Below are 27,588 nucleotides of genomic sequence, written 5' to 3' on the forward strand. Positions count from 1 at the left end.
TTCCTATAGCCTTCCTGCAGTTTGTCACTATGTGCTTTATATCTCCTAATTAGCTTTTGAATTGTTCCACTCCTTCTAACTTCCTGCTACCATCTTGGTTGGGGCCACTATCCTTTCTTGCTTCTATTACCACAATGCCTTCTAAGTGGTTCTCTCTCATTGACCATCCCTCCACTTGTCCATTCTGCAGCCAGGATGATCTTTCCAAAACACAAGTGAGTGTGACAATGCCCTGCTTACAATCTCCAGTGGTTCCCTATTCTCCTAAGGATCAATTACAGCTCCACAACACGAAGTTCCAGCCCCTGCCACCACCCTGGTCTCAACTCTCTCATCCCCTCACTTCTCTCTCTAGGTGCCTCCTTTCAGTTCCTTGAACAAGCCTCTTGCCCTCAGCCTATTGAAGGGATTGTCACCTATGACTGGAACCCTCTTCCCTCCGCCACCTGCACCTTGATAACCCCTACTCAGCCTCTGATTCTTAATTTAAACATCACTTCTCCTAGAAAGTCTACCCTAGTCCCATTAAGTATGGATTAAATACCCCTTCTTAGGTGGTTCCACAGAGACCTAAGCTTCCCCTATTAAAGCAAGTATAACATTCAATTAAAATCACCTGCTTTTTCCTCTAGCACCTTTGCTATACTGTGAACTGCATGAAAGCAGGTCTTTTTCAGCACTGTTATCATCAGCATCTAGCACAGTGATGGCACACTGCATATGCTCAAAAAATGCTAATGAGTAAATGTGTAGCACCCAGAACTGGATACAATTGTTCTAAATGTGGTTTGCACAATACAGAGTAGAATGACTATTGCCTTCCATGTTCCATACTCTATACCTCTTTTAATAAAACCTACATTATTCTAAAAGAAACATCTCATTACTGATTTTACTGTCAGTCTAAATCCCTAAACCTTAACTAGATGAGGCCACGACTTCTATCTTTAACTTTCCCTCTCTGTCTCTCCCTCTTTCTCTCTCCTCCTCCTCTCTTCCTCTTCCTCGCCCTCCCTCTACCTCTCACTCCCCCTGCCACTTTCTCTCTCTCTCTGCCTCTCACACACACATACACAATAATTTGCAATTGGCTTTTAGGACCCATGCATGATATATTTTATATCTATCTTTGTACATTCCTCCCAAAAATGAAAAGTCAAAATAGACTACAACTGATTGATAGCTTTCAGACTCCTAATTCTTATGCCTTTTCTCTAGCAAATGTGATCAGTGTGTTATGCCTTTGTGGATGTCAATGATATTGACTAAAAGAGGAATGAAGACAGAGCCCAGCGGCAGACCGCCAAAGACATCCGTCTGCTAACCCATCTGTTAATCAGCTCTCCTTTAATAAATGCATTCAACTAGACATTAATCCAGCCCACATGGACCCCTCTAATCTAGAAGAATATCACAAGTTCTGGGCCCTTCCTGAAATCAAGGTTTCAAATTGATTAATGATAATTGAGTATAACCATGTTCCAGGTGCTTTCACATACTTTATTTTAGTTAAAATTTCCAACATCTGTTACCCTTTTTAAATAGATAATAAAACTATCACTCAGAGAGAAAGTCACACAACTGGTGAGTGCCAGAGCGGGGACATGAGCCCTGGTCCCGTGACTCCAAGTTCATGGTCAATCCCACACAATACTCTGGGAGCCTCTCAAAAGAGAAAATATGCATAATTGGACTCATGCTGGCTCCTACTAATCACCACCTACTCTCCCAAATATGTATTGAATGAATTAATCCTTTGATTAGAGATTCTTAACCTGGGCTTCATGACAACTCAAGGAGGCCCAAGAGTAGACTAGAACAAACGTCCTGAAGCTTGTGAACAGCGCCATGTGTTGTGCATTTATTCTGAGAAGAGTAATGTACATCTGAATCTCAAAAGGACCATAGCTCCAAACAAGAGCGACTTGTGGTTTAAATAACTCCCTATAGAACGTTCTCATTGTTCACTTCTCTGTCTAGAGTTTCAGATGCACATATTTCTCTCTTTAGAATATCAAAGCTGCATTTTCTCATCTCTAGTCTCCCAAAGACTCCGTCACTCTTAGCAGCCCTTAGAGATCTTAGCTCCTGGTCGCTTTGAGGCCCTGCATACCTTTTCTGGTATCAAAAGACACCAGCTTGTGCCTTTAATACCAGCTTATCAAAAGGCTCTCTTAGAAGTCCACCTATTGTGGCCTTCAGTACCCTCTTCTCATGCCAGGTTCTAGCCTGAAAAGGATTCCTTCACCTTTGCAAAGTTAAGGCAAATTTGCAAAAAGCTTTTCATGCAGCTTTTCCTGGCCTTGGGCAAAGTTAGGATGGATGTGGGTAGAAATAGGAGAAACCCGTTAGTTGAGATGAGGATTGGAGAGGGAGCTGGTAGATCTGGAGACAGGGGGTTATCTCAAAGACCCAGAAAGTCTAAACCCTCCCTTTGTTAAATAAGTGAAAGACTGTGCCTTTTCCTGATAATCATGGTTGACTTTCATTCTTCATTCTTTACCAAATTGTATTATCAATTGTCTCTCTGTCATCTTACTCAATCCCTGAACATAATAGTCACTGATAAAGAACTGCACAAGGGGTCAGCCCTGTGGCTGAGTGGTTAAGTTCGCATGCTCCGCTTCAGTGGACTGGTGTTCACTGGTTCAGATCCTGGGCGTGGACCTACACACCACTCATCAAGCCATGCTGTAGCAGCATCCCACACAGAAGAACTACAATGACTTACAACTAGGATATGCAACTATGTACTGGGGCTTTAGGAAGAACAAAAGAGGAAAAAAAGAAGAAGACTGGCAACAGACGTTAGCTCAGGGCCAATCTTCCTCACCAAAAAAAAAAAAAAAAAAAATTAAAAAAAGATATAAAAAAACAGAACATGGGGGCTGGCCCTGTGGCTGAGTGGTTAAGTTCGCGCGCTCCGCTGCTGGCGGCCCAGTGTTTCGTTGGTTCGAATCCTGGTCGCGGACATGGCACTGCTCATCAAACCATGCTGAGGCAGTGTCCCACATGCCACAACTAGAAGGACCCACAACGAAGAATATACAACTATGTACCGGAGGGCTTTGGGGAGAAAAAGGAAAAAAATAAAAATAAATAAAATCTTAAAAAAAATTTAAAAAAAAATTAAATTAAAAAAAAAAAACTGCACGAGAGTTCAAACAAATTCATTGAGCATCCCAATTGGGTCCAGGCTAAAGGCCCTAGGGATGCTAAGACAAAAAGAGTTGATCCCTGTCCTTGAGGAGTTTACAGACCAGTGATGGACAGACAGGTAAATAGATATTTGCAATAAAGGACAGTAAATGCTCTGATATAAGGAATAAAGGAAACTCTGGGATAATGGAAGAACCACCTAACTCATCCTGGAGGATGAGGAGCAGATGGTCTAGGTCGTTTCCAACAGAAAGTGGCTCCCAGCTAGACTTTAAGGAAAACTAGAAGTTAGACACCGAGCTAAGAGAAGGACGAGGAGGAAAGTCATGTTTAGTCAATCAATAGTTTACTGTGCCTAAATTTGCACACAATGTGCATAAAGTGTGCATTAAAATGTGCATAAAATAGGGGCTGGCCCCGTGGCCGAGTGGTTAAGTTCGCGCGCTCCGCTGCAGGCGGCCCAGTGTTTCGTTAGTTCGAATCCTGGGCGCGGACATAGCACTGCTCATCAGACCACGCTGAGGCGGCGTCCCACATGCCACAACTAGAAGAACCCACAACGAAGAATACACAACTATGTACCGGGGGGCTTTGGGGAGAAAAAGGAAAAAATAAAATCTTTAAAAAAAAAAAATGTGCATAAAATATGGAGAGGGGGTGATAAGAGATGAGACTGAAGCCAAAGGTAAAAGGGAAGTCACAGAGAACCTGTATACATCAACATTATTCTCAAAAGGAAAAAAATAGGAGTCTATTGAAGACTTTTCAAAAAAAGATCTGCATGATCATATTTCATTTTAGAAAGAAATGGGGATGGGTAGTACTGGCCTCGAATGAGACTAACGGGAAATTGTGACCAGAATCGAATTTGGAATGGTACTGACTAAAACTAAAACAGGGTCAGGTGAGATGGAGAGACAGGTATGTGCATGAATTGTATTAAGCATGTAGAGCAGATAGGACTTGGTGACTGACTAGGTGTCATGAACGAAAGAGAGGAAGTCACCACCTAGGATGGTTCAGTTGTGTCTGTCTTGGACCACTGGGATGCGATTTGAGCAGTGGAGAATAGAAGAGGAGGAGCAGGCCTGAGAGAAGACAAATTCAAATGCGTTAATTTTCAGTTGCTCCATGGGACATCAAAGTGGAGACATTCTATATAAAAGGTTAGTATTTAGGAGAAAGATCAGGAGAGGCTCCAGATTTGTATGTAATGGTTGATGCCATGGGAGTGGATGAGATTTTCTGGGGAGACGACAAGATGAAAAGGAGAGTCAAGGAATAGAGGGACACAGTGACACTGATAAAAGAGAGACCTTTAAAGGTATTAAATAGTAACTCCAAAGGTCAGAGGGAACCAGGAAAGTGTGGTGTCACAGAACCCAGGACAGAGTAAAACAAAATAGAGCAGGAATGACCAACAGTTCAAAATGACACAGAGAAGACCGTGGGAAAGGTTGAACATGCTCTCTGGGTTAGGGACCAAGAAGTCTTTGGTGGCCGTGACCAAGGTGTGTCCTCAAAAGTGAGGGCAGATGCCAATCGACTGAGTGTGAAAGATAACTGGGTAGTGTGGACACGGAGAGAGTGAATGTCACCCACTCTTTCAAGAAGTTTGGTGGGAAAGAGGAGGAGAAAATCAAGATGGGAGCTGGAGCAGAAGAGCAGAAGCTCTACAAACATCTAATGAACTGAAGTGTGGAAAACCTCCTACCCTCTGTGGAACTGGGTGTGTGATAAACACATAAACAACGCCAGAAGCCAGAACCGGCTTCCCTCTCCGTCCTGCTGAGCGCTAGCAAGGCTTTTGTTTTCATGGTCTTTATCAGTGAGAAACGGCTCTGGGCTTAACCTGTTAAAATGAAACCAGAGTGTGGCAGCGCAGCAATGGGAACCCTTTGACCCACCGCTTGCACCTGAACACGGGCTGTGCCCACTGCCCCTTCTGACCCTGCCCTGGGAGCTTTCTAAATCCAGATCCAAAGCACTCCTACTCAATTGAGACTCCAGGTTCCCTCAACGCTTATCCAAAATTAGCCAGATCCATTTGAAAGGCTTGTTCAAATAGTTAAGTACAAAGGGCCGAGAGACTGGCTGCGCCGGTCTGTGCATGCCAATCAACATCTTTCCTTTGTGGAGTTGGCGAGGGGGGACCCGGCCGTGTGGAAGGGGCTCCCTCCATCTGCCTGATGATTCTATTTCCTTTGGAGACAAGTGTAGGATCCCAGAGAGCAGTACGGAAACAGATGGCTTTAAAAATCCCCATCCTTCTTGCAAAGCCCTTGTCCAACAGGTAATAAACAAAACGCCGAGCCATCTCGCGGCCCCAGGAAGACAGAGCTCACAGTACCCTGCGACTACTGGCCGTGCCCAAGCGGGCTCCCACTTGGCACAGTTTCGAGCCGCGGTGGACTCGTTCGTCCACGGCCCCTCTCTGCAAGTTCTCCCGGCTCGTTTTCCAGAAACGAGATACGTATTTACAAACCAAACATTCCCTGGCAACGAAAACTCGAAATGAGTTAAGCTCTGCATCTTGCGCGCCTGGAAATTGCTCCAGCTGAGTGCACGGGAACGCAGCCCAACAGGGACCGTTTTCCGGCAAATCTGGAGGCCCTTTGCAAGGTTTCTCGGCTGACGGAACAGCCGCTTGGACCCGGGAGCCCAAGCAATGGAGGACGGGAAGAGAGAGGCGCCTACCGTACCCGATCGGCGCGGCGGGTCATGCTGCGGGCGTCTGGGTGCCTGGTCCGGGCCGGGCGCTGCAGACACGGCCTCTGCTGCGGGCCCGCGGACCTGTGAGCTCTGCCCCGGGACGGCGGCCCCGGCTGCTCTTGTTTGCTCTGGGCCGTTTGCTTTTGGGATTTCTCCAATGCAGATGTAGTCAGGGGGCCGCTGTCCCGGGGGACAATGATTCCATTGGAAGCTGGCCTTTGACAAGACTCACACATGACCTTTGACTAAAACGGCTTTGGGGAAGGAAAGTGACCGGAGGCTGAAGACGGGGCACCCGGGGCAGCCGTCCACATTCCCACCCCCAACAGTGCCAAGTTAATTTTTCATCCCGTAATCTTTCAAGGAGAGTCTCTGTGAGGTTTGATTTGCCATTTCTCCCTCATTCTGTAGGATTCTTTCCCGGTTTCCAAAAGGCATTTGGTGCCGAAGTTTCCTGCTGTGTTGTTGATGAGTTCCCTGAATTAGCATTTCCAGGTTAAACGTGGGCAGGGTACATTGTCTAAGTTCCTCTGACACTCTGGGGAATAATACCACCATTTTTTTTTCCTACAGCATGCTGCAGTTTACAAAGGGCTTTTCACAATCATGCTGTCATTTGGCCTCCAGAACAAAGCCTGGAGGCTCTCCTGTTACTGCCATTTTACACATAAAGAAGGTCCAGAAAAATAAGATATTTGCCCAATCACCCAACCAGAAAGTGAAATCTGGGTCCTTGCAATCGGCATGCAGTACGCATCCACAAACCACCCATCTCCCTGCCCGCTGACCCACCACACTAACTAAATTATAACACATAAACCCATTATAACACATAGTGATAATGAGTCATATAAAGTAACAGTAGCTATAACTGTTTTATTTTTGAATTGTAAAAGTGTTAGTAATTGTTTTAATAGAATAGCTGTTTTGGTAATGATATCCACAGATAACTTGAATTTATCAACTACTTTTCTTTTCTTTTTTTTTTTTTTTTGGTCTACTTTTCTCTCCCTACCAGCTGCTAAGAGGATGCTATGGGAACCAGACCGGCCACTCTGAGGTGGTGGGTACAAGCCAGGGATTCCTGAGGCTCCATCACTAGCCATGATCAGAGCCTTTTTCTCTCATTTTTCTGGGTCCTTCCAGGTGATGAAAGGGGATGGGGCCGTGGGATGGTGAAGAGAGCCCGGAACAAGGAGCCAGCGTCCCAGAATCTTAGTGCAAAGAGGCGTGCTATGATGGAGGTCTGCAGAGATGCTCCAGAGCCGCCTGGGCTGTCAGGTGGCATCCTTCTCATCTTTTCAGCTTAGAGAAGGGGAAAGCGGGTAATACTCACGCTCAGTTTGGAAGGACTGGAAGGAGTCAGCCAGGACGAGGAGAGGGAGGGCATCGCTGACCCAGACAACACCAAGTACAAAAGCTGTCCTGTTGCCTTTGGCAAACTGAAAATAGTCCCTGCAGGCAGGAGCAGAGGGTGTGGGAGGCTGTGTCTCGAGAGGAAGGTGTGAGTTTGGACTCTGACCAGCCTCCTGTGTCACTTTATATGGACTTCATCCTGCAGTCCCGAATGGGTTCATATAACTAGCCCTGGTGATCAGCTCACAAGAAAAGGATGCAGGAGTCATATGTTGTTTTATAACAAGAAAAAAATATATATCAACCTAGCTTGGTAGTAATGGGCATTAGCTTCGTCAGACAGATGCAATTTCTTCTTCTTCTTCCTAGCTACAAAAATGTGAGCAGTATATTTAACCTCATTAAGCCTCAGTTTTGTCATCAGTAAAATGGGGATCATAGTCTATGCTATGAGGATTAAATGAAATTATGTAGGTAAAACCTTTTGCTTTTCTCCTGACCTATAGTGGTACTCAATAAAAGGTAGCTATTGTTATATTTTAAAGTACTTTAAGGTGTGCGGTGCCTACGGTGGAGTAACAAGGAACTCCCTTTCCTTCCAGGTCCCTCACTCCCTTCTTCCCACCATACTTCTGGCTTTTGACTCATTAGGGATTGTCCTTTATTCCTTCCGCTTGTTATCTTTCAGCTCCTTCCTTTATGTCCCAGTCTAGACTTTAATATCAGTTTCCATCTTTCTCTCCTTCCACCTCAGTTTCTTCGTTTCCTTGTCCAACCACTGCCATCCCCATCTCTCCGCAAACCCCCCGCCCAAGATGGAGTCATCTGCTAGAGGTACACATCATCACACAACCGTGTCCATTGACACCACCATTTGTGTGTGGTCTGCAGCCTCAGCTGCGGACCCAGCACCACTGTCTGCCTTACAAGTGTCCCTGGTCAGCCCAGGTCTCCGATTATACAGAGTCATTATTCCCACCTCTTTAGAACCTTGAGCCCACTCCCAGCTGGCTTGCTTTCAGCAAATGACCTCCTCTCCCCTAGCAAAGAGTACAGTGGCTATCAGGAGGGATATCTGCTTCCTACCCCTGCACCAGAAAAATTGTCTCCAGTCTCAACTCCTTCCCTCCCACTTCAGAGGTCCCCCTCCTTCTGCGTGTTCTAGAATCCCTCTCTTCCCATTTCCTCTGGAATATTCTTTCATCAACCATCCCCCTTCCTTTCAGTTTTTTCTCTACTGATTTCATCAGTTCATTTATTCAGCAGATATTTATAAAACAACTATTACATGACAGTCAGCATCCTTGATTCTGGGCATATGAGGATAAACAAAACACCACAACCTATAAACACATTCAAGTCTCTCCCATAAAATGAACTCCATTTTTCCTAGTGTGTCCTGAATACATGCCTGTTCCTTGTAACAACAACAGCAATAACAATAACAACACCCCCCGACCCCCCACCCCCACTGCTACATGTGCCCACTGCCTGGAGACTACTTCCCATGGGTCTTCCAAGGCCGGTTCCTCCCTTCAGAACCTTGCTTAAAGCCACCTCAAAGAGACCTTCCCCGACAGCCAATCTAGGGAGCCATCCTCTCTCTCCTTACTGGCTCCCTGTTAACCTTCTTTATTTCCTTCACCTCGTTTATCCCACGTTGTAATGAGAGACTCCTCTCTTTGCTTCCTTGCGTATTTCTTCCACTAGTCTGAACCTTCATGGGGTCGAGACTCTTGTCTTTTGCTCCTGCTGTACCCCAGTACCCCGGGTATACTTAGTAGACACTCAGAAAACAGTTGTTGACTGTAAATCCCCAAGTGCCAGGACCATCTTTGCCTTCATTTTTTTTTTAATCTCCATCATACAGTCTACTGTTTTTCGACATTGACTACAATCAGAATTCCCTGAGGATCTTTGAAAAATCCCGTTGCCCAGAGTACCATCACACCAGTTATCTTTGGGGTGAGACCCAAGGATCAGTTTTTGTAAGCTTTCTAGGCAATTCTAAAAGCCAGGCCTGAGACCACTGACCTAACCTCTGCTTGACACACAGGTGATGCTCAGGGAAGAAATGAATGGATGAATGAATGATTCACGGAAGGAAGTCATTTAGCTCCTGCTTATCTTTCAATCCTCTTCTCCTTGGTTGTTCCACATGCGACCTGTTATCCAGGCATACAGACCCCCAGGCAAGCCCTGTGCTCTCATTTCTCCAAGCTTCTGCATGCTGCCAGCTATGCGCCCTCTTAGCTACCTAAGGAGTTTCCCGACTGCTGGACACCCTGGTAACATCCGGGTTTGGGCTCAATACCACCTCCTCTAATAGGTCTTTCCCGATGTCCCCAAAAGGCTCTGGCCCTCCTCTCGCCTTGCACTTGTCCCTGTTAGAGCAGTCATGCTGTCACTGCTGTTGTGTCATGATTGTCCTTGATCGGGAGCTCTTTTCTCCTTGTATCCCCACATGTAGCAGACTGCCCAGTCAGAGATGGCACTCCGCAGGCATTGCGGAATGAATTCATAAATTAATGGATTAACACATTGGCTGTATTTTTGAAGAGATGCTCTCTGTTTATTGTTTATTTATTTATTTTTTTGAGGAAGATTAGCCCTGAGCTAACATCTGCTGCTAATCCTCCTCTTTTTGCTGAGGAAGACTGGCCCTGAGCTAACATCCATGCCCTTTTTCTTCTACTTTATATGTGGGACGCCTACCACAGCATGGCATGCCAAGCGATGCCATGTCCACACCTAGGATCCGAACCGGTGAACCCCGGGCCGCCGAATCGGAAGATGCGAACTTAACCACTGCGCCACCAGGCCAGCCCAATTTTTTGTTTTTTTAACAGCTTAATTGAGCTATAAATCACATAACACACAATTCTTCAATTTAAAGTGTACAATTCAATACTTTTTAGGATATTCACAGAATTATATAACCATCACCACAATCAATTCTAGGACATTTTCATCACTCCAAAAAGAAATCCTGTATCGGTTAACAGTTACTTCTCATGTCTCCCCAGCTTTCCAACCCCTGTCTAACCACTAATCTACTTTCTGTCTCTATAGATTTGCCTATTCTGGCCGTTTCATATAAATGGAATCATAGAATAACTGTTTTTTGTGATTAGCATCCACTTCCTCTTTTGCAGACCTATTTGTCCACAAGCACCCCTTTCACATTGAGTCCATGTGACAGAATATGGACTCTGGTCTTAGGGGACAAACCAAACAAGCATTTCTTAGGCTATGTCACACAGCAACTTAGTAAATTATCCAAATTCCTGAGCTAGGGGAAGGAGGATGGAGAAGCTTAGCTACAGCTGCTAGCACAGAAGAAAGGGAAAGGGGATGGATTCCAGGATGGCTCGGCAATGCCTCACCAGCCCTGTCCGAGCTGCACCAGTGGGCAGAACCTTCTGTACCATACGGACTCCATATTGAGGGCAGAGCGCCAGGTCAGACTCTAGCTTTGCCACGTATTAGCTGTAGCTGTTCATTCCCTGCTTCCTCATCTCAGAAAAGAGGACAAGAATAAACCCTATCGTATGAGGACCACATCATAGAATTGTTATAAAGATGAAATGAGGAGACGCACATCAGGTGCACAGCACAGCACCTGGGACATTCTCAGAGCCTGATAAATATTCCTGCTGCTGTGGTTGTTGAAGTTTGGCCACGGCTGTTTATATGTTGTTCTCCTAAGTATAATTTAATATGGAAAGAGGGTTCTGGTGCTTTAAAAATAATACAAATACATGCAGACATCCACTGCCAGATGGTCATCTGTGTTCTGCTTGATAAGAATAGGGACAGTGGCAAGATCTAGCTGAAGCTGAAGAGTGATTGTCAAAGGAAAGTGGCAGGAGGAGGAGGGTTGGGTGCACTCCTGGCATAAAAAGCTGATGGAAAGAACCTAGTTCTTTCACCAAATGTCCATCATGGCCACTAGCAGGCGGAGGATATTGGCTCCGTGGACCTTAGGTCTTGTCTGCTCATCTGCACTCCTCTTCAGCAATTTCTTCATTTTCCTTCTATTATTCTCATGTGCCAGACTTGCCTGTGGTAGCCTCTGCTAAGCCTTCTTGGGGTGTCTCTTAAGTCCATCCGAAATCAGCACTTGTGTGGCTGACCCTTGGTAGGAATCCAGAGGTCAGACACAACCATGTGCAGCAAGTGGCCACAGGACACACCGATTTTGGTACCAAGTGGTCTGACGATCATCCTGCCAGCTCCAGGGGAGCTGTCCTTTCATGTAAGCATCAAGCGTCTATTTTGAGCTCCTGAGGGTAATTGGTGGACCTTCATCTGACTTCTACTGCTTTGAATGGTCTTTCCTGCACATCTGGCAAACCTCTGTGCAGATTCAGCTCGACTGTCTCTCTTTTCTTGCTTCCTCTGCTCTGTGATTCCACTGTTCCCCGTGCGTGCCTATGGGATAGCGTGTAGATAGGGTCCATTATCACCTGTATGTGTGACTGTGAACAACTAAAACACAAGGACATTTTCATTTATCTCTGTGTCTCCCGTTAACAACCCTGGGCCTAGCACTCAGAGCTCATTCCTCCAATTTTACAGATATATATTGAGAGCCTACTGTGTGCTGATACTTCAAAATGCAAACATTTCATAGAAGCATGGGATTTCAACTCTGAAAGGAATGTTGAGACAAGCAAATGAGGCCCAGAGAAGGCTGTGTCTTATCAAGTGTCCCAATGCCTGAGTAGGGAACATATTGGGCATAGAATTCGACTCTCCTGAGACCTCGTTCTTTTATGACAGGGATTTTTCTTCTGGTTAAAATAACAGATTTTCAATGTAGTGAGAAAATATGAATGATTATTTTGTTCATTAATGGGTTTTCCAGCTCAAGCAGAGGTCCTCAAAGCACCTCTGAGTTGATGACTGAGAATATTAACACAGACCAACCCAAATCTGCAGTGTGGCTAATTTCACTCTTGTCTGACTCTCTGTACTTCTCACACGCCCGCCCTAGTGGCTCACATCTCACCCACGCCAGGCCAACCAAGGGCCTGTAAAAATTTAACTTGGTGCGATTGCACAACCATGAAAGCTCAAGTCACTTTTTGGGGTAATGAATGAGATTCTTTAATAGCCTCATGAAAATGTTTCCAGTGGGAGGGAAAACAGAACACAGTGTCACAACATAAATGTCCCCACAGGCTTAGGTTAGGTTATTATACAACTAAAGGAAGTAGGGGACGCTATTTGGGCCAGCTTAGGGGATAAACAGAATCTTGTTCTGTTTCTCTTCCTACTCCTTTGTTGAACTTCTATTGTAAAGAACCCATTTTCCTTTTGGAGGCAATGGATGTGTTTATTACTTTGATTGGCATGCATGTACGTCCAAACTCATCAAATTATGTACATTAAATATGTGCAGTTTTTGTATATCAATACCTCAGTAAAGTTGTTTTAAAAAAAGGACTTATTTCCTCATTGAACTGAAATCATGGTCCAGCAAACCCAGTTCTGTGTCTCTCACTAAGGCAGGCTTTTGGTAAGAAAGAGCCAGACTATAATTCCTGCCCAGCTCCTTGAAGGCTGCTGCTGAGTGTCTCCTAATTACTTATAATGGTACTAATTCCAATGAATGCCACTACTTTAGGCCAGGCCACTATCATCTCTCATCTGGACCACTGAGAAAGTCTTCTGACCATTCTCATTGACTCCAATATGAAGTCTTCTAACATTCCTTCCATGCTGCGGCAGAGAGATCTTCCTAAAATTCTAAGCTGACCACCTAATTCCTCTGCTTAATACCTGCAGGGTTTCCCATTGTCCTAAAGATAAAGGGTCAACTCCTTAACATAGTTTAGCAATAATCTGGTCAAGGTTGTTGCCTATAGACAAAGGTCTCTAGCTAAGGAGTTGAATGAGCTAAAACCCAGTCCATGTCGCATACATCAAGCCATGAGCTCTGGCACTGGCCCACTTCTGCCTAAGACCCAGGAGGGGCTAGAGGTGCCCTCTGGAGGGCCTCTTACTTCCTGCTGTAGGCTAATATCTAGTCGCCTCTACACCTGCTTCCATCCAAACTTCAGCACTATAATTCTGCCATATCAACATCTCAAAATTCCCCTCTGTCTTGCATCTGATCCTTTGCCCATGTTCTCCAATTGAACTTCTCTTCATTCTTCTCTTTCCTGGGTAAGTCACATTCTTCTTTCCATTCCCCACTTAAACATCACCTTCCCTGACCCTATTGGACTGGGTTAGGTGCTCCTAATATGTGTTCTCAAAGCGCCATGTGTTTTTCATAACAGAGTGCTCATTCTACAATTTTCTAATTGCCTGCTTATCTGTCTTTCCTGAGAGGAGAGACTGTACCATGGTACTTTGTAACCTCCTTGCCTAGGTATTCCATAGATATCTGTTGATAAAGAAAGCAATGAATAAATGGATGGATACATAAATATGTTAAAAAACTTGAACTCATGTTTCCAATGAATATCACATTTTGACTAAAAGAGCTCCAAAAGCTTATTAACTACTGTCCTGTATTTGTCTTAAACGTATGTTTTTTTCTGCCTTCACAGAATGCACTTGAAAGGGTAGAGTTCCAGGAATTGGGAACTCATCTTAGCTCATCTAAAACCATAGCTTTCCTATTTTATAGATTAAAAATATCAGACTTCTTTCTTTTTAGTCTTGTTTCCAAATGAGAAGATGCTGGTCTTTCTAAGGTGTCTTCACTCATGGATCTGTCCACCCTCCCCCAACAGGACCCCAAGGCAACAGAGTAGAAGGCCTTGAGTATCTTGCTGAGGAGTTTGGCATTCATCTTGTGGGTGACAGGGAGTTCCTGAAGGGTTTTAAGCAGGGGAATGACATATTCATATTTGTGTTTTGAGTAATTGCTCTAGCAGGGGTAAAGAAGATGAAGGCCTGGGGTAGGGAAGTGAGAGAGGAAGCCACTGGAATAGTCCAAGCAAGAGATGATGAAGGCCGAGACCAGGAAAGGTATCATGGCAGTGAAGATGAGGATGCAAAATCAAGAAAAATTAGGAGGAAAAATCTCTTGGACTTGCTTAAATATGGTTGTAAAGGGGGGAGAAGAATCAGGGAAGATTCCAGGGTTTCTAGCTTTAACAACTGGGTCACTGGTGGTGCCATCATCTGAGCTCGGGACTGTGAAGATAGTGAGTTCATTTTAAGATGTGTTCAGTTTAACATACGGACTTTTGTAAGAAATCAAAGTAGGAACCATCTCTGTGTACCCAGTTTCTGACATACTTTATACATGGTAGGTGCTCAAAATGTTTCTTGAATTAAATTGAAGGTGGAGTACATACTACTTATAGAATTTTCAATATCTAATTTCAACTGTGTCTTTTGTCAAATTCCATGCAAAGACCCATCCAACCGTATTGCTCTAATATTAATAGAATATTTATCCACATGACAAGCTAAGAAATTTCAACCCCCTGGAAAGTATGACTAAGACATTTTACAGCAATAATAATTTTCACTAAGTAGTAGAAGGAGTCAGGAAAGGGGATAGTTATTATAGCAACCACAAATTGGTCCAGGGCTACACTTGGCTTTCAATTTCACTACAGATTTCAGAGAAGCCATAAAAGATTCTAGTGAAATCTGGTTGGCTGATTAGAAACATGCGAAGGAAACCCAAACAGGCACGTGTTTCACATTTCCTACTCCGAAGTTTGCCAAGTATTAATCATCATCCTCCTATGTTATTCCAGAAAACAGAATCACCCCAGCTGGCCTCTTGGAAGGACAGGACCTGGTCAGGAGAGCATCCACAAATCCAGGACTTCCATAGACAGAGAATTAGCAAATAAATGCCATGTAGCGGGGAGGTTGCCACACCCAACTTTCTCCATCTTCCCCAACCCCACTCCTTATGTTATCTTCCATGCCCTTGCCCTCAGCTCAGTCCATGCTCACCTCCATATTATAAGAGAAGAGGGAGTTTGGGGAGATAGTCTCTCAAGTGAGAACATTGTTGCTTCATCCTGAACCTCCCTCCCTCCCTCCCTAGAACAAAGATTCCAGAATGGAACACGCACAGGCTTTCAAGACAGAAAGTCTCAAATTTGAAACCAAACTCCACCATTTACTCTGAGTACTTTACTTAACCTGTTTGAGCCTCAGATTTCTTTATTTACGAAACAAGGATAATAAGACCTACTTTGAAGGGTGAAGACCAAAGGAGGTTAATTTATGTAAAACACATACATGTGTGATGTTAGCAAATATATTGGGACCCTTCTTGCCCCCTTCCTTCTGTATGACAACCTGCTCAAGTAAGTGTGGAGCCCAAAGTGTCACTGAGCACAGTCCGTACTCATGGAAGTCCCAAGGGAGTGAGTCCAATTTACACAGCAACTGGAGACCTGATCAGGGTGCTCTGTAGAGCGCTCACTTCATCTGGTCCTCCTGGGATTCACAGAGCAGGTGAGATGACAACAAATCTGGGCTCCCTCAGATTAAAGTGCTACAAAAGCAAGGAGCTATGGGAAAGCTAATTTTGCATAGAATAGTCTGGTTAGACCTCATACATGAGGCACCATTCAAACTGGGCCTTAATGAATGAGTAACATTTTCTGGGAGGGAATCAGAGACATTTCATGCAAAAGGGGTAAATGAATAAGGAAACTAAGGCCATGATATGCTCAAGAAACAATAACTGGTTAGGTATGGCTAGAGGAGAAGTAAAGGAGAGAGGTGCTCAGAGACAAGGTTGGCAAAGTCACCTGGGTAGTTTACCCCGCTAGGGGGAGCTTCTGAGCATAATCCTATAAATAACTCAGGCTCGTTAAAGAGATTTGAAGATCTCTCTTTTGCATTTTATTGTATTTTGTTTCTAGCGTTTTCTACTCTCGTTATGAAAACCATACACATATTTAAAAAATATTCAAACAGCACAAAAGGATGTAATAAAAAAGGAATCCCTCTCTTTATCCCAGACTACTGGGTCTACTCCTCAGTATTAAATCTTCATTCTCTCTCCTTCCAGAAATTTTCCATATAAATACTCTTATAAGTCTTCCTGTGAATGAATATTTATACAGTGGACTGTGCGCGCTTCTTTCCTGCTTTACAATGTATCATGGAGATCTTTGCATTTCAGCATGCACAATTTCACCTCATTATTTTAAGTAGCCCTGTGGTATTCCACACATGAGATTGTTGTACCACCTTTTATTTAACTAATTCTTAGTTGACAGATATTTAAGTTGTTCCCAATTGTTCATTACAAACAACGCTGCAATCCAGCCTTGTACTTAAATCTTTGCAAATATACGAGCATATTCCTGTAGAAAAAACTACTAAAAGCCGAATTGCTGGATCAAAGGGTAAATGCTTTTAAAATCTGAGAGCTATTTTCAACTTGCCCATTAAAAAAGTACCTATTTATACTCCCACCACCAGAGTATGACAGTATCCGTTTCCACACACCCTTGACATTACTTTGTTATCAAACTTTTAAATCTCAGCCAATCTGATAAGTTAACCTTTTTTAATTGGCTTGTTTGGACTTACATTTCTTTAACTGAGTGAAGATGAGCAACTACTCATATGTTTATAAACCATTTGTACTTCTTTCTCTGGGAACAGCTTTTTTATTTTGCTTGCCAATTTTTCTATTAGTTTGTGGTTTTTCCTTGCTGATTTATAAGAGCTCTTTATATATTAAGAAAATAGGCAAATTGACCATGATGTCATTTATGGCTTCTGGGCTCTATCCAGTTCTTAGAAATCTCTCTTCCACTCCAATATTATTTTAAAATCCACCCATGTTTTCTTTCATACTTCTATTACTTCTTATTTTGTGTTTACATTTTTGATTAATCAAGAGTTTATTTTGCTATCAGGTATCAGATATGGATTTTATTTTATTACTCATTCTTTGCGTCTTTCTTTTAATAGATGATTTCCCCCCATTTAAATTTATTGACAGGATAGATGTGTTTGTTCTTAGTTCCCTTCTCTTAGTTATGTTTTCTATTTTTTTTTTAAAGATTGAGCTAACATCTGTTGCCAATCTTCTTTTTTTTTTTTCCTGCTTCTTCTCCCCAAGGCCCCCTAGTATATAGTTGTATATTCTAGTTGTAGGTCCTTCTAGTTGTGGCATGTGAGATGCCACCTCAGCATGCCTGATGAGCGGTGCCATGTCCATGCCCAGGATCCGAACCGGCAAAACCCTGGGCCACTGAAGAGGAGTGCACGAACTTAACCACTTGGCCATGGGACCCACCCCTGTGTTTTCTATTTTTAATGCTTCTTCTGTTTTCTATTTTTTGCTACATGATCTGTTCTTATCTTCTTTGATATATATGCAGATTTTTTTTCTTTTTTTACGGAGAACTATTTGATGGGAGAACAAAGAGGTCTGCCTGGCACACAGTGAAGCCTCATGTGTCAGAGGTGTTCTCTGTGTATGCATCTGCCTATATATATAAGTTGACTCTGATATGATACTACCTTCCATCTCCACTGTACCCTCTCACTCCAAGACTGCTTGTGAAGTGGCACATCTGCAGGATTCTCTTTTGGCTCCATGTCCCATGACACTTCACGGTGTGGAACAGGGACTTGGACAATTTCGTAGTCTACCCACAACCCCACACACTGCCGTTTCAGGCACAACTGGCTCTTTAGCGATACGCTGCCTCTTTTTGGAGACCACTATGGAAATGTGGATTTACTCTAAGTGTCTTCCCCCAATTAGATACAGATCTTACTGTGTTCAACAATTATTCTTTAGAGTTTGGGGTTGTAGTTGTTTTATAAGTTTGTGGGGGTTTTGGATTTTTTTTTTTTTTTTTTTGATGAGGAAGATTGGCCCTGAACTAACATCTGTTGCCAATCTTCCTCTTTTTGCTTGAGGAATATTGTCCCTGAGCTAACATCTGTTGCCAATCTTCCTCTTTTTGATGAGGAAGACTGGCCCTGAGCTAACATCTGTGCCAATCTTCCTCTATTTTGTATGTGGGATGCCATCTTAGCATGGCTTGATGAGTGGTGCATAGGCCCAAACCCAGGATCCGAACCCACAAACCCTGGGCCACCGAAGCAGAGCATGCAAACTTAACCACTACACCATCAGGCTGGCTTTTCTAAGTATTTTGAAGATAAAAATTTTCTTTTCTTTTTTTCAGTTGGATTTAAAAGAGAGAGTTGGGGTAGAAATGGCTTGATTCCCCCGTTTTAGCCAGAATTTCTCCACTGAAGATAGTTTAGCAGGAGAGAATATATTGATATAAAACTAACCATGATTTTGACAAACGAACTGGAGGGGGAAAGAGAATGGAGACAGAGAAACCAATTAGGAAGCTAGTGTGGTCATCGAATATAGAAGAGAGGTGAAGCAAATCTGGACTAGGGTGATGGTCGCAGTAATGGAGAGGAAGGCAAGTCTGGGAGAAATTCTGCAGGCCAAACTGACAGGACTTTGTAACTGATTTAAAGGAAAGGATAGGATAAGTGGAAAAGGAAGCGGTAACTTGGTGGATGGCCATGCATTCGCTGAGAGAGGAAATATAGCAGAGGGAAAATTTCATTTTTTTAATGTGGAGAAGTTCCTGGGACGTTCAGGGGAAGATATAAAGCAGGCTGTTGGAAACAGAACCGAGATTCAGGAAAGAGTCAGAGCAGGACGTGTAGATTTGGAAGTCTCCAGCGGATCGAAACTTGTGGTGGCTGGAGCCATGAAATAGATTAATTTGCCAAGAAAGGCAATATAAATTAAAAGAGTGAAGATGGAGCCTGAGGAACACCAGTCTTTAAGGGGCCGGTGGGGAAAGCTGAGCCTGTGAAGGATAGAATTGTAAAGATAGAAAGGAAACAAGAGACAGTGGCATTGTGAAAAACAATAGGAGAGAGTAAAAGAAAGGATGTATAGTCAGCAGTGTTACGTGTTGAAAGGGTTATAAAACAAGCACTGAAAATTGCTGAATTTGGCAATTGGTAAGAGCAATTTGGGAGGAAGGAAGGAGAGTGGAGGGGAAGATGATGAATATGACAAACCAAGTATCTAATACACACCAGGCAATACACTACTGTTTTGCATATATCATCCTAGTTAATCTTCTGAAAAATCCCCCAGAAGAGGAAGCAGAGGCTCACAGACGTGAAGTAACCCTTGTACCATCACACAGAAACCAAGGAGGAGCTGGATTTACATACAAGCCTGTCCTGCATTCAAAGCACCATCCCGTTTCCACCATGTTAACTTTCAAGTCAGATTATAGCAAATTAACAATGCCAGGAACCTAAAAAATGTACTACATTTCAGATCATAGTTTCCTAGCAACTCCTATTAGAAAATTGTTGCTGGATTCCTTTTACAAATTCTGGCTGTCACATAAAACACGATCATTGTACCCAGGACTGTGTTGGTACACTGTTAGCTTATCAGCCTCTCTCTTATAAATCAGCCAGACTGCATTGGTTTCATTCCTGGCAATGGTAAGTCAGAGCTAAATGGTTACTAGTGGTAAATGGGAACTGGACTAACAGAGGTCACAAAATTAGTGGCAAAAGAAAGGCAACAATGCAAATATCTTTATATTTTCCCTACGCATTCTTTAATAGAAATTTCTCCATCCCAAGTTCTGTATATTCATCTCTAAATATACTGTAGAGAGATGAATATATAAACTTTCTTGACTTGAGAGCTGACATGATAATTCTTTCTGAGAGAATCGCCTCATCCTTGGATTCTGTCTCTCCCACAAGACATCAGTGCAAGTCATGCTCAAAACAGTGTCTGCCACAAAGCGAGTGCTCAATGAATGTTTGTTCCATGGAGCTGTTTTTTGCAGGCCGAGGTCATTGTAGGAGGTTCTAGAACCCATTTGCTTCTCTTTAAAAGAGCCTAGAAACACCAAGGATGGGGTATATAATTGGGGCTCAACTTCATTGCTCAACTAATTCAAAACAAAGCAGCTAGAGATATTGGCTGAAGGGGGTACCAGCAACTTTACAGTATTCCTGAATATGGGGAAAAGATAAGTTTTATGGACACTTATAATGGAAACATATTTAAAGATTCTGGAATTCCTCTATGCCATTTCTATTCAGGGTACCTAGCCCCCCAAAACAGAGAATTCTATGAGAAATGACATTTACCATGGCGCCACAGGACAAGGATTCCATGTATACAAAATATTCATAGCAATGGTTCCCCCAACCAATTTAGTCAGAAGGAAAGAATAACTCCTTGTTTTGGCACTATGGTGACGGCAGCTTGTAAGGCATTCATCCTCCATCTGATGGATGATGTATCTTTTACTAGACATGATTTTGGATATGCATTTTCTCAACAGGGAAATTAATAAGAACAAAAATGACAATAAACACCATAATTTATCGTATATATTGCACATGTGCCAGGACTGTGGCTTCATTCTTCCAACAATCCTGTGAGTTAAGCGCCTTAACCAAAGTCACACACATGCAGTAATCAGCAGAACTAGGGTACAATCAGGTCCGTTTATTATTAAGTCTACTGTCTTAATCATTAGACTAGAGATCAGTGACACTCCCTTAGTTTAAAAAACAAAACAAAACAAAACAAAACTGAAATAGCACAGTGAAACATTTCTTTCAGGAGCTTGGTGTTGTATCAAATCCTGAGAGTTTTTTCCCTCTCAGTCTCTGCCATTAATTGAATCCCTGATATTTACGTGGGCCTCTGGCCCCTGGAAAAAAAGACTACATTTCCCAGCCTCCCTTGCAGCTAGCTATGGCCATGACTAAATTTTGGCTAATGTGGTATAAGCAGAAGTCGTGTATGCAATTTCTGGGAATTATTCTTAAAGGGAGGGGGCATATTAGTTTTCATCCATTCCTTCCTGCTGATATATGCATAATCATTATAAAATCATCAGTTGCTTAAAGATGGAGATGTGTTCTGAGAAATGCATCATTGTGCAAATATCATCGAGTGTACTTACACAAACCTGGATGATATAGCCTACTACACATCTAGGCTATATGATACAAAGTTTATGGGACCAACATTGCATATGCGGTTGGTGGTTGACCAAAATGTCATTATGCAGCAAATGACAGTAGTTCTAACAGCCGTTTTGGAATGGAAGCCATGCTCAGCAATGCAATAGAAAGAAGGTGTCTAGATCACTTGCACCATGGAGCACTGGTGACCACCTACATCTTGAATGAGGGGTAGAAATACAGTTCTACTTGTTTAAGCTACTGCCTTTACTTCCTGTTTCCCACAGTCGGTTCTAATTCTAACCAATGTAGGAGACTTATCATATCTTGTGTTTCATGACATCTTGTATTGGTTGCTTCTTTTTTTTTATTTTTGATTCTTTTTTTATTGCAGTAACAGTGGTTTATAACATTATATAAATTTCAGGTGTACATTGTTATATATTTTGATTTCTGTGTAGATTACAACATATTCACCACCCAAAGACTAATTACAATCTATCACCACACTTTTTGCATTGTTGTTGAATGTCAGTTCTTTAAGTTAAACTGGTATTGGACATGCCAAGTACTATAGGTAGAAATGACTAAGATACAGTCTATCTTCAAGGAGGTTCCAATTTAAAAGAGTGGAGGAGACATGTCCATGAGACTACAATAAAGGAAATACCTGGTATGTGAGTAGAAAAGTTCTATGCACAGTGTATTTTTAGTATGTTTTGGCATCTTTATATCTGGTTTCCCTACATAGACGAGGGAGAGAGCATGGAAAGAGTATTCATTTTTCTGGGTTTTTTTAAATTCTTGCACACTAGCAGGTACACAATAGTTTGACCAATTGATAAATGTATTCTCCAATTGATCCATTGTACTTAAGTAAAACTGGGACTTTGGCTAGCTTCTTGTTGGAATCCGTAAGCCCTGTCTCATCTTCCTTCTGTGCAAAAGGAAGATAAAGTTTCCAAGAAGAGGAGGGCCAAACCCCATGCTCCCTTTCTCTGTAAGATAAAGAGCCAGAACCCCTTTCACTAGCTCTGTGCACAATATAAACTCAGGATTCCCTAGGAGAAATCCTGCAGGAGGGTTCTCAGGCACTTGGAGAATACAGATGTAGGTTCCAGTTCTTGGCGCTGCCTTTAATTCCCTGTGACCTTAGCAGATTGTCTCATCTTTCTGGGCCACAAGGTCCTTATTTAATAACAATGAATTAATTAATTATAACAAAATGGTTGGACTCAATGGCCACAAAGGTCTCCTTTAGCACCAATGCTCTGGTACTCTATGGGGAAACAAGCCCTAAATAAGGAGTTGGGAAATGCTGAATTCATTTGGGTTGAATCCTGGTTCTTCCACTAATGTACAGGATAACCTTAAGAAAGACATGCAATATCTGCTAACCTCAGGCTCTTCACCTGTAAGATAAGGGAGTTGAACAAGATGCCTTATAATAGCTCATAGAGTTCAACTATTCTATGAATGCTTTATGCAAAATTATTCTTTCTTGATGGAAAAAATCAAATTAATAACATCTTAAATTTAAAATCTATCGGTTGTACTGTTTAAAACAACTCCAATCTCATGTTCTATGCACAAAATAAGGATGGTTTTTTTAAAAAGTAACAAAATTGGCTCAGAGATGGAATTTTGCATTATCTTTCATTATTCCACACAGGCTCTTATAGGTCATGACTAAGGTCAGATATGAAAATGTCCTCTATGGAAACAGAAGTGCCTTTTACAAGCGTAGAGGTTCCTGTTGATAAGCACAACCAACAATCTTAACGTCATGTTGTTCCCCTTGATCCTAAGTCAAAATGTTTCCTCTTATCCAAGTCCAAATAATTCATCTATGTCCACTGGAAGAAAGGCATTCAGCATCATCTATTCCCTCTTTTAACACCCTTGAAATCCTCCCTTATAGTAAATTTCAGCCTAAGGCCAGCAAAGTATCATGTTTTTTCCTCTTTTAGAGCTTGGACAATGGGTACACATTTCCAGAGCAAGACATTCTACGTCAACTGTAGGCTGTAACTAAGGACTTAGTAAACAAAACAGTCAGGGCTGATTAACATAGCTTAGTGCCAAAAAATGGAAAAATTACTATCTTTATCAAACAATGAAATCCTGAGTTCACTGAAAATTTTAATGCTTTGTATTTTTCAAGTTGCTTTTCAATTTGTCAGAAGAACGTATATTTATTTACCTATTAAATGTAAACTTTAATAAAATAAACACCCCCAAGCTTCTCCTCTTCCCGAAGTGAGGTTGAAAGTTTGAAGCTTCATGTTATGGGCTAGTGTGTGCCCTCAAAATTCATACATTGAAGACCTAACCCCTAGTACCTCAGAATGTGACTGTATTTGGAGATAGGGCCTTTAAAAAGGTAATTAAGGTAAAAGGAGGTCATATGGGTGGGCCCTAATCCAAGATGACTGGTGTCCATATAAGAAGAAGACATTAGGACACAGACAACACACAGAGGAAAGATCACACAAAAACAGAGGAGATGGCGGCCATTTGCAAACCAAGGACAGAGGTCTCAGAAGGAACAACCCTGCTAACTTGGACTTGATCTTGGACTTCTAGCCACTAGAACCATAAGAAAATTAATTTTTGTTATGTAAGCCATCCAGTCTGTGGTGCTTTGTTATGGCAGCCCTAACAAACTAATACACTTTGCACACACTGTCTCAGATTTACACAAATGGTGAGTCTCTGGGATCTCTCAGAGTTCAGTATATGGTCTTCAACATTGTAAACAGTCCATTTGTATTTGTCAAATGAATGAATGAATGATTTTAAAAATGGAACCATCACTCACTTAGACTTCCCGTGCTTAATTCTCTGTGAAGTGAAAAATGGAAATGAAAAGACCAGCCCATTTTTCTTGTATCCTCCTCTCTCCCTTTCCCCTCAACCTCACATCAACATTTCCATTTGAGTTCTTGTTCAGTTTGTGATGGGAACCAATACTATTACATTGCTTTTGTACGTGCCTAGATTCTTCCAGAATTAGATAGACTTCTACCCAAAAGTCAGGAATTAATTTTAGTCTCTTGTATATAGCCATAAAAGATGCTCGAATAGTGGAGGAAATTTAAGAATCAACATCCAAGGCCTAAGGAAACTGATCCACCTTGAGAGCTGAGGAACTGATAGGAAAAAAAAAAAAATCACCTGGTTATCTGGGGCTATTTTTGCCCATTCTGTATCTTCTCTTTAGGCTTTATTGAGTTGAAAATTTACTTGCACCCCTCCTTCTGGTCCATCCAAATTCAAAGAGTCTCAATTACAGAATTCCTTTTGAGACATTCTCTTTCTACTTTGCATTTCACCTATTTATGAGCACGTCTCTATGGGACTATGGAGCTACATGAGGCAGGGTCAATGTCACTTTAATCTTTGCACGTAGGGCCTGCTCCACAAAGTGCTTAATACAGTTGCTGTTGAAATGAATGAATAAACATCTCCAAAATATGCCAACATTCATTGAACCAGTTATTTATTAAGTGCATCATCGATGTAGGTACTGCACCAGATATGGTGCTATGGAAGTGTCATCAAGGAGCTCCAGACCAAATGAAAATGCTGTGAGTGAATGGCAACAATATGATGTGAAGTTAGCCACAGTGTGTGTGAAGTATTCATGGGAACACAGCAAAATGAAAGACCAAACTATACTAGGGCAAGGGCTCCCATCTTTTTTCTCACCTATCCGAGCTATCCTTCAATTTCAGATACTCCTGTAATATTTGACTCATGAGAAAGATCATGTATTCGTCTTGTAAATTTTTGTAAGTCCTGTTGTCTAAACTTTTTAAAAGCCCAGCTTGAGCTTTATCCCTTTGGGGAAATCTTTTCTGACAACACCAGGGTTATGTCATCTCTCTGCCTTTCTGACAGTCTTCACCATTCATTGAGCAATGACTCTAAGACCACCTAAAGAGATACTTCAATTATTCACTTGAACTTCTATTTGCATCATACATTGCTTGTATTTTGACACTTGCGTAGAGACTGCAAGTTTCTTGAAGGCAGGAACCATGTATACTCAGAAGAATGCTAGAAACTGAAGGAATTTAATGGTCATTTGAACCAACTCCGTATTTTACAGGTGAGAAAACCCAGAGGCAAGTACATTGCCACTTGCCCATAAGAACATACAAAGTTAGTGAAAGAACAAAACTAAAATGCAAAGCCAAGATGCTTGGAAACAGGTATCAGGAGGCTGACATTCCTGACCTATTTTGCCAAGTGCCAACATCTTTCCGGGTTTTTTGTTTCTGTCCTCTAACATCCTCTCTCTCTAGAACTTGGTCCCTATAAAATGAAATAAAGGACTATTTTGTCCCTAAGGAATAATTATCCTTCTGTATGTGTGTGTGTGCGCGTGTGTGTGTGTGCACAAATCAAAGCACTCTAGAAAACTAGAAGCTCAGAGTTGCGTTAACTCCACAGACTTCGAAATCACATGGTCTAGGTTCAAATTAGAAGTCTTCCACTACTTCCCTTTTTTTCTTTTTAACTTTGGGCATCTCCAAGTCTCAGTTTCTTTATCTTTAAAATAAAAATTAGAGTACCTATGTCTTTTGATCTCTTACAAGATCAGACCTCTAAACTGTTAGTATAAAGCCTGGCATAAAGTAAATGCTCAATACATTTACAACGATTATGAAATTAAATGCACAGCCTCTGATATGATCTTGATTTGCTTAACATGCAAAGTAGAGACAAAAACGCTAGTAAGAGAGCTCACGATACATAGTCATCATGTAAACTCTTCATATACAGTCATACAATTCAAACTTCTGCATTCATATATTACTACTTTTCTTAGAAAAAAATTGTTTTAAAGATACAAAAATCCTTCCTTTTCAACCAGAAGTGAAGACCACCAGAGATGCCCCTTCACTTAGTTAAACTGGTTCTCTCAGAAAATACCTCATGGCATTTCTTTCTGTTTGCAAGTTTGGAGGACAACCGTCAAGGTGAAAGTCACTGTTCATTGTGTCTAGTGCCCTTTCTACTCACGTACAAAAACAGGAATCAATTAATTTCCTTCAGACACCAACTGAGTTAAGTCCGATTGGCAGCACTGAAGGTTTCTAAGGACTTTTTCTTGGTAAATGATGTCATTAAGAGCCTTGTGAGTTTCCTTCCTCCTTGGATATGTCTTTCTTAAAAGCAGAACATTAAATTTACTGCTCTTTTTCTTTCCTGGTGGGTAAATAAAAATTTATGGTAAAAGTATGGAAAATAACCCCCATTATAGTTTTCCTTCAGCTCTGCCAAAACAAAACAAAACAAAACAAAAGGTCGCCACAGGACTTACGGAATATGCAAACCGGTGCTAGAAAATAGGAAAGGGATTTAGTGAGTTTCTGAGACACAGCAGACTGTGTTAATGCATCCTCATCTTTTCACCGTGTACTGATGATCTTACAGGAAGCTGTAAAATGCCTTTTCTCTCCTCCTTGAATCTCCAAACAAAGCAATTCAGCTATTCTCACAGTGGAACTCTACTGAACACAATTGGGATCAAAGGACGCACGTATTTGCACGTAAGTGTAATGCCTTTGTTAGTGTAGAATAAGGAGTGGGTATAAAGGTGATAAGAAAGGGCATCTTCCCTCTGCTCCTGCCTCTCTATCCCAGCCAGCTGGTGCGGGCACTCCTCACATGGTGGAGAAATAGTACCAGGCTGTGCTCTAGCAAAATGGTGAGGTCTAGTAGACGGATTTTGTCTTCAGAGGCAACCATGTAAGCAAATATATCATATATTTGGCTGCTTAAAACTGCATATAGTTAACCCCCAGGGTCCCTTCGCCAGGGAGGGATTCTCAAACAAAACTGTGATCAAATAGCCCCAACTGTTTAGCAGATTCCTAGATATTGTTCCTGAGAGATTGATTTGGGAGCACAGAAATCTGAACTTTATTTTATTTTTTTGCTGAGGAAGATTAGCCCTGAGCTATCATCTGTGCCAATATTCCTCCACTTTTTTATATGTGGATTACCATCACAGCATGGATGATGAATGGTGTAGGTCGGTGCCCGGGATCTGAACCAGCAAACCCAGGCAGCCGAAGCAGAGCATGCCAACCTTAACCACTGCACCATGGGGCTGGTCCCTGAATTTTTAATAAGCAATTCAGGTGGAATTATGATGTAGGTGCTCAGACCATACTTAGTGAAAGACTTCCCAGGATGGTGTGTCAGTCTTTACAGCCTGCTATTTCAAAACCCATGAGCCCCATGTCCTCATCCTCCCCCTCAGCTCACTGTCTTGCTGGAAACCAGCAATCTGACACAGCAAAGGTGGTAATAACTAGAAAACTTTCCTATCCCAGAAATGTATTTTTATTTTAAAGAGGAAAAGGGAAGGAGATGGCTGGTTTAGAAAAAATA

At 42.2% G+C, this 27,588-nt stretch overlaps 1 protein-coding gene across 16 annotated transcripts in view; it reads right to left on the reverse strand.

The window, feature by feature from the left end:
* ENPP2 (ectonucleotide pyrophosphatase/phosphodiesterase 2) overlaps positions 1-7,420 on the reverse strand; it is a 104,368-nt gene extending 96,948 nt beyond the window's left edge. For 8 of the 16 annotated variants that reach the window (XM_070630917.1, XM_070630914.1, XM_070630916.1 and 5 more), the window contains exon 1: positions 7,208-7,420. In XM_070630917.1, the coding sequence (XP_070487018.1) occupies positions 7,208-7,261 (54 nt within the window). In that variant the 5' untranslated portion in view covers positions 7,262-7,420. Of the gene's footprint in view, positions 1-5,861; positions 6,393-7,207 lie in introns of those variants that run through there. The other 8 variants (XM_070630905.1, XM_070630903.1, XM_070630901.1 and 5 more) reach the window with 4 other exon arrangements.
* Between the last annotated feature and the right edge of the window lie 20,168 nt (positions 7,421-27,588).

The sequence above is a fragment of the Equus przewalskii genome, chromosome 8 (assembly GCF_037783145.1).
Source record: "Equus przewalskii isolate Varuska chromosome 8, EquPr2, whole genome shotgun sequence".
Classification (NCBI taxonomy): Eukaryota; Metazoa; Chordata; class Mammalia; order Perissodactyla; family Equidae; genus Equus; species Equus przewalskii.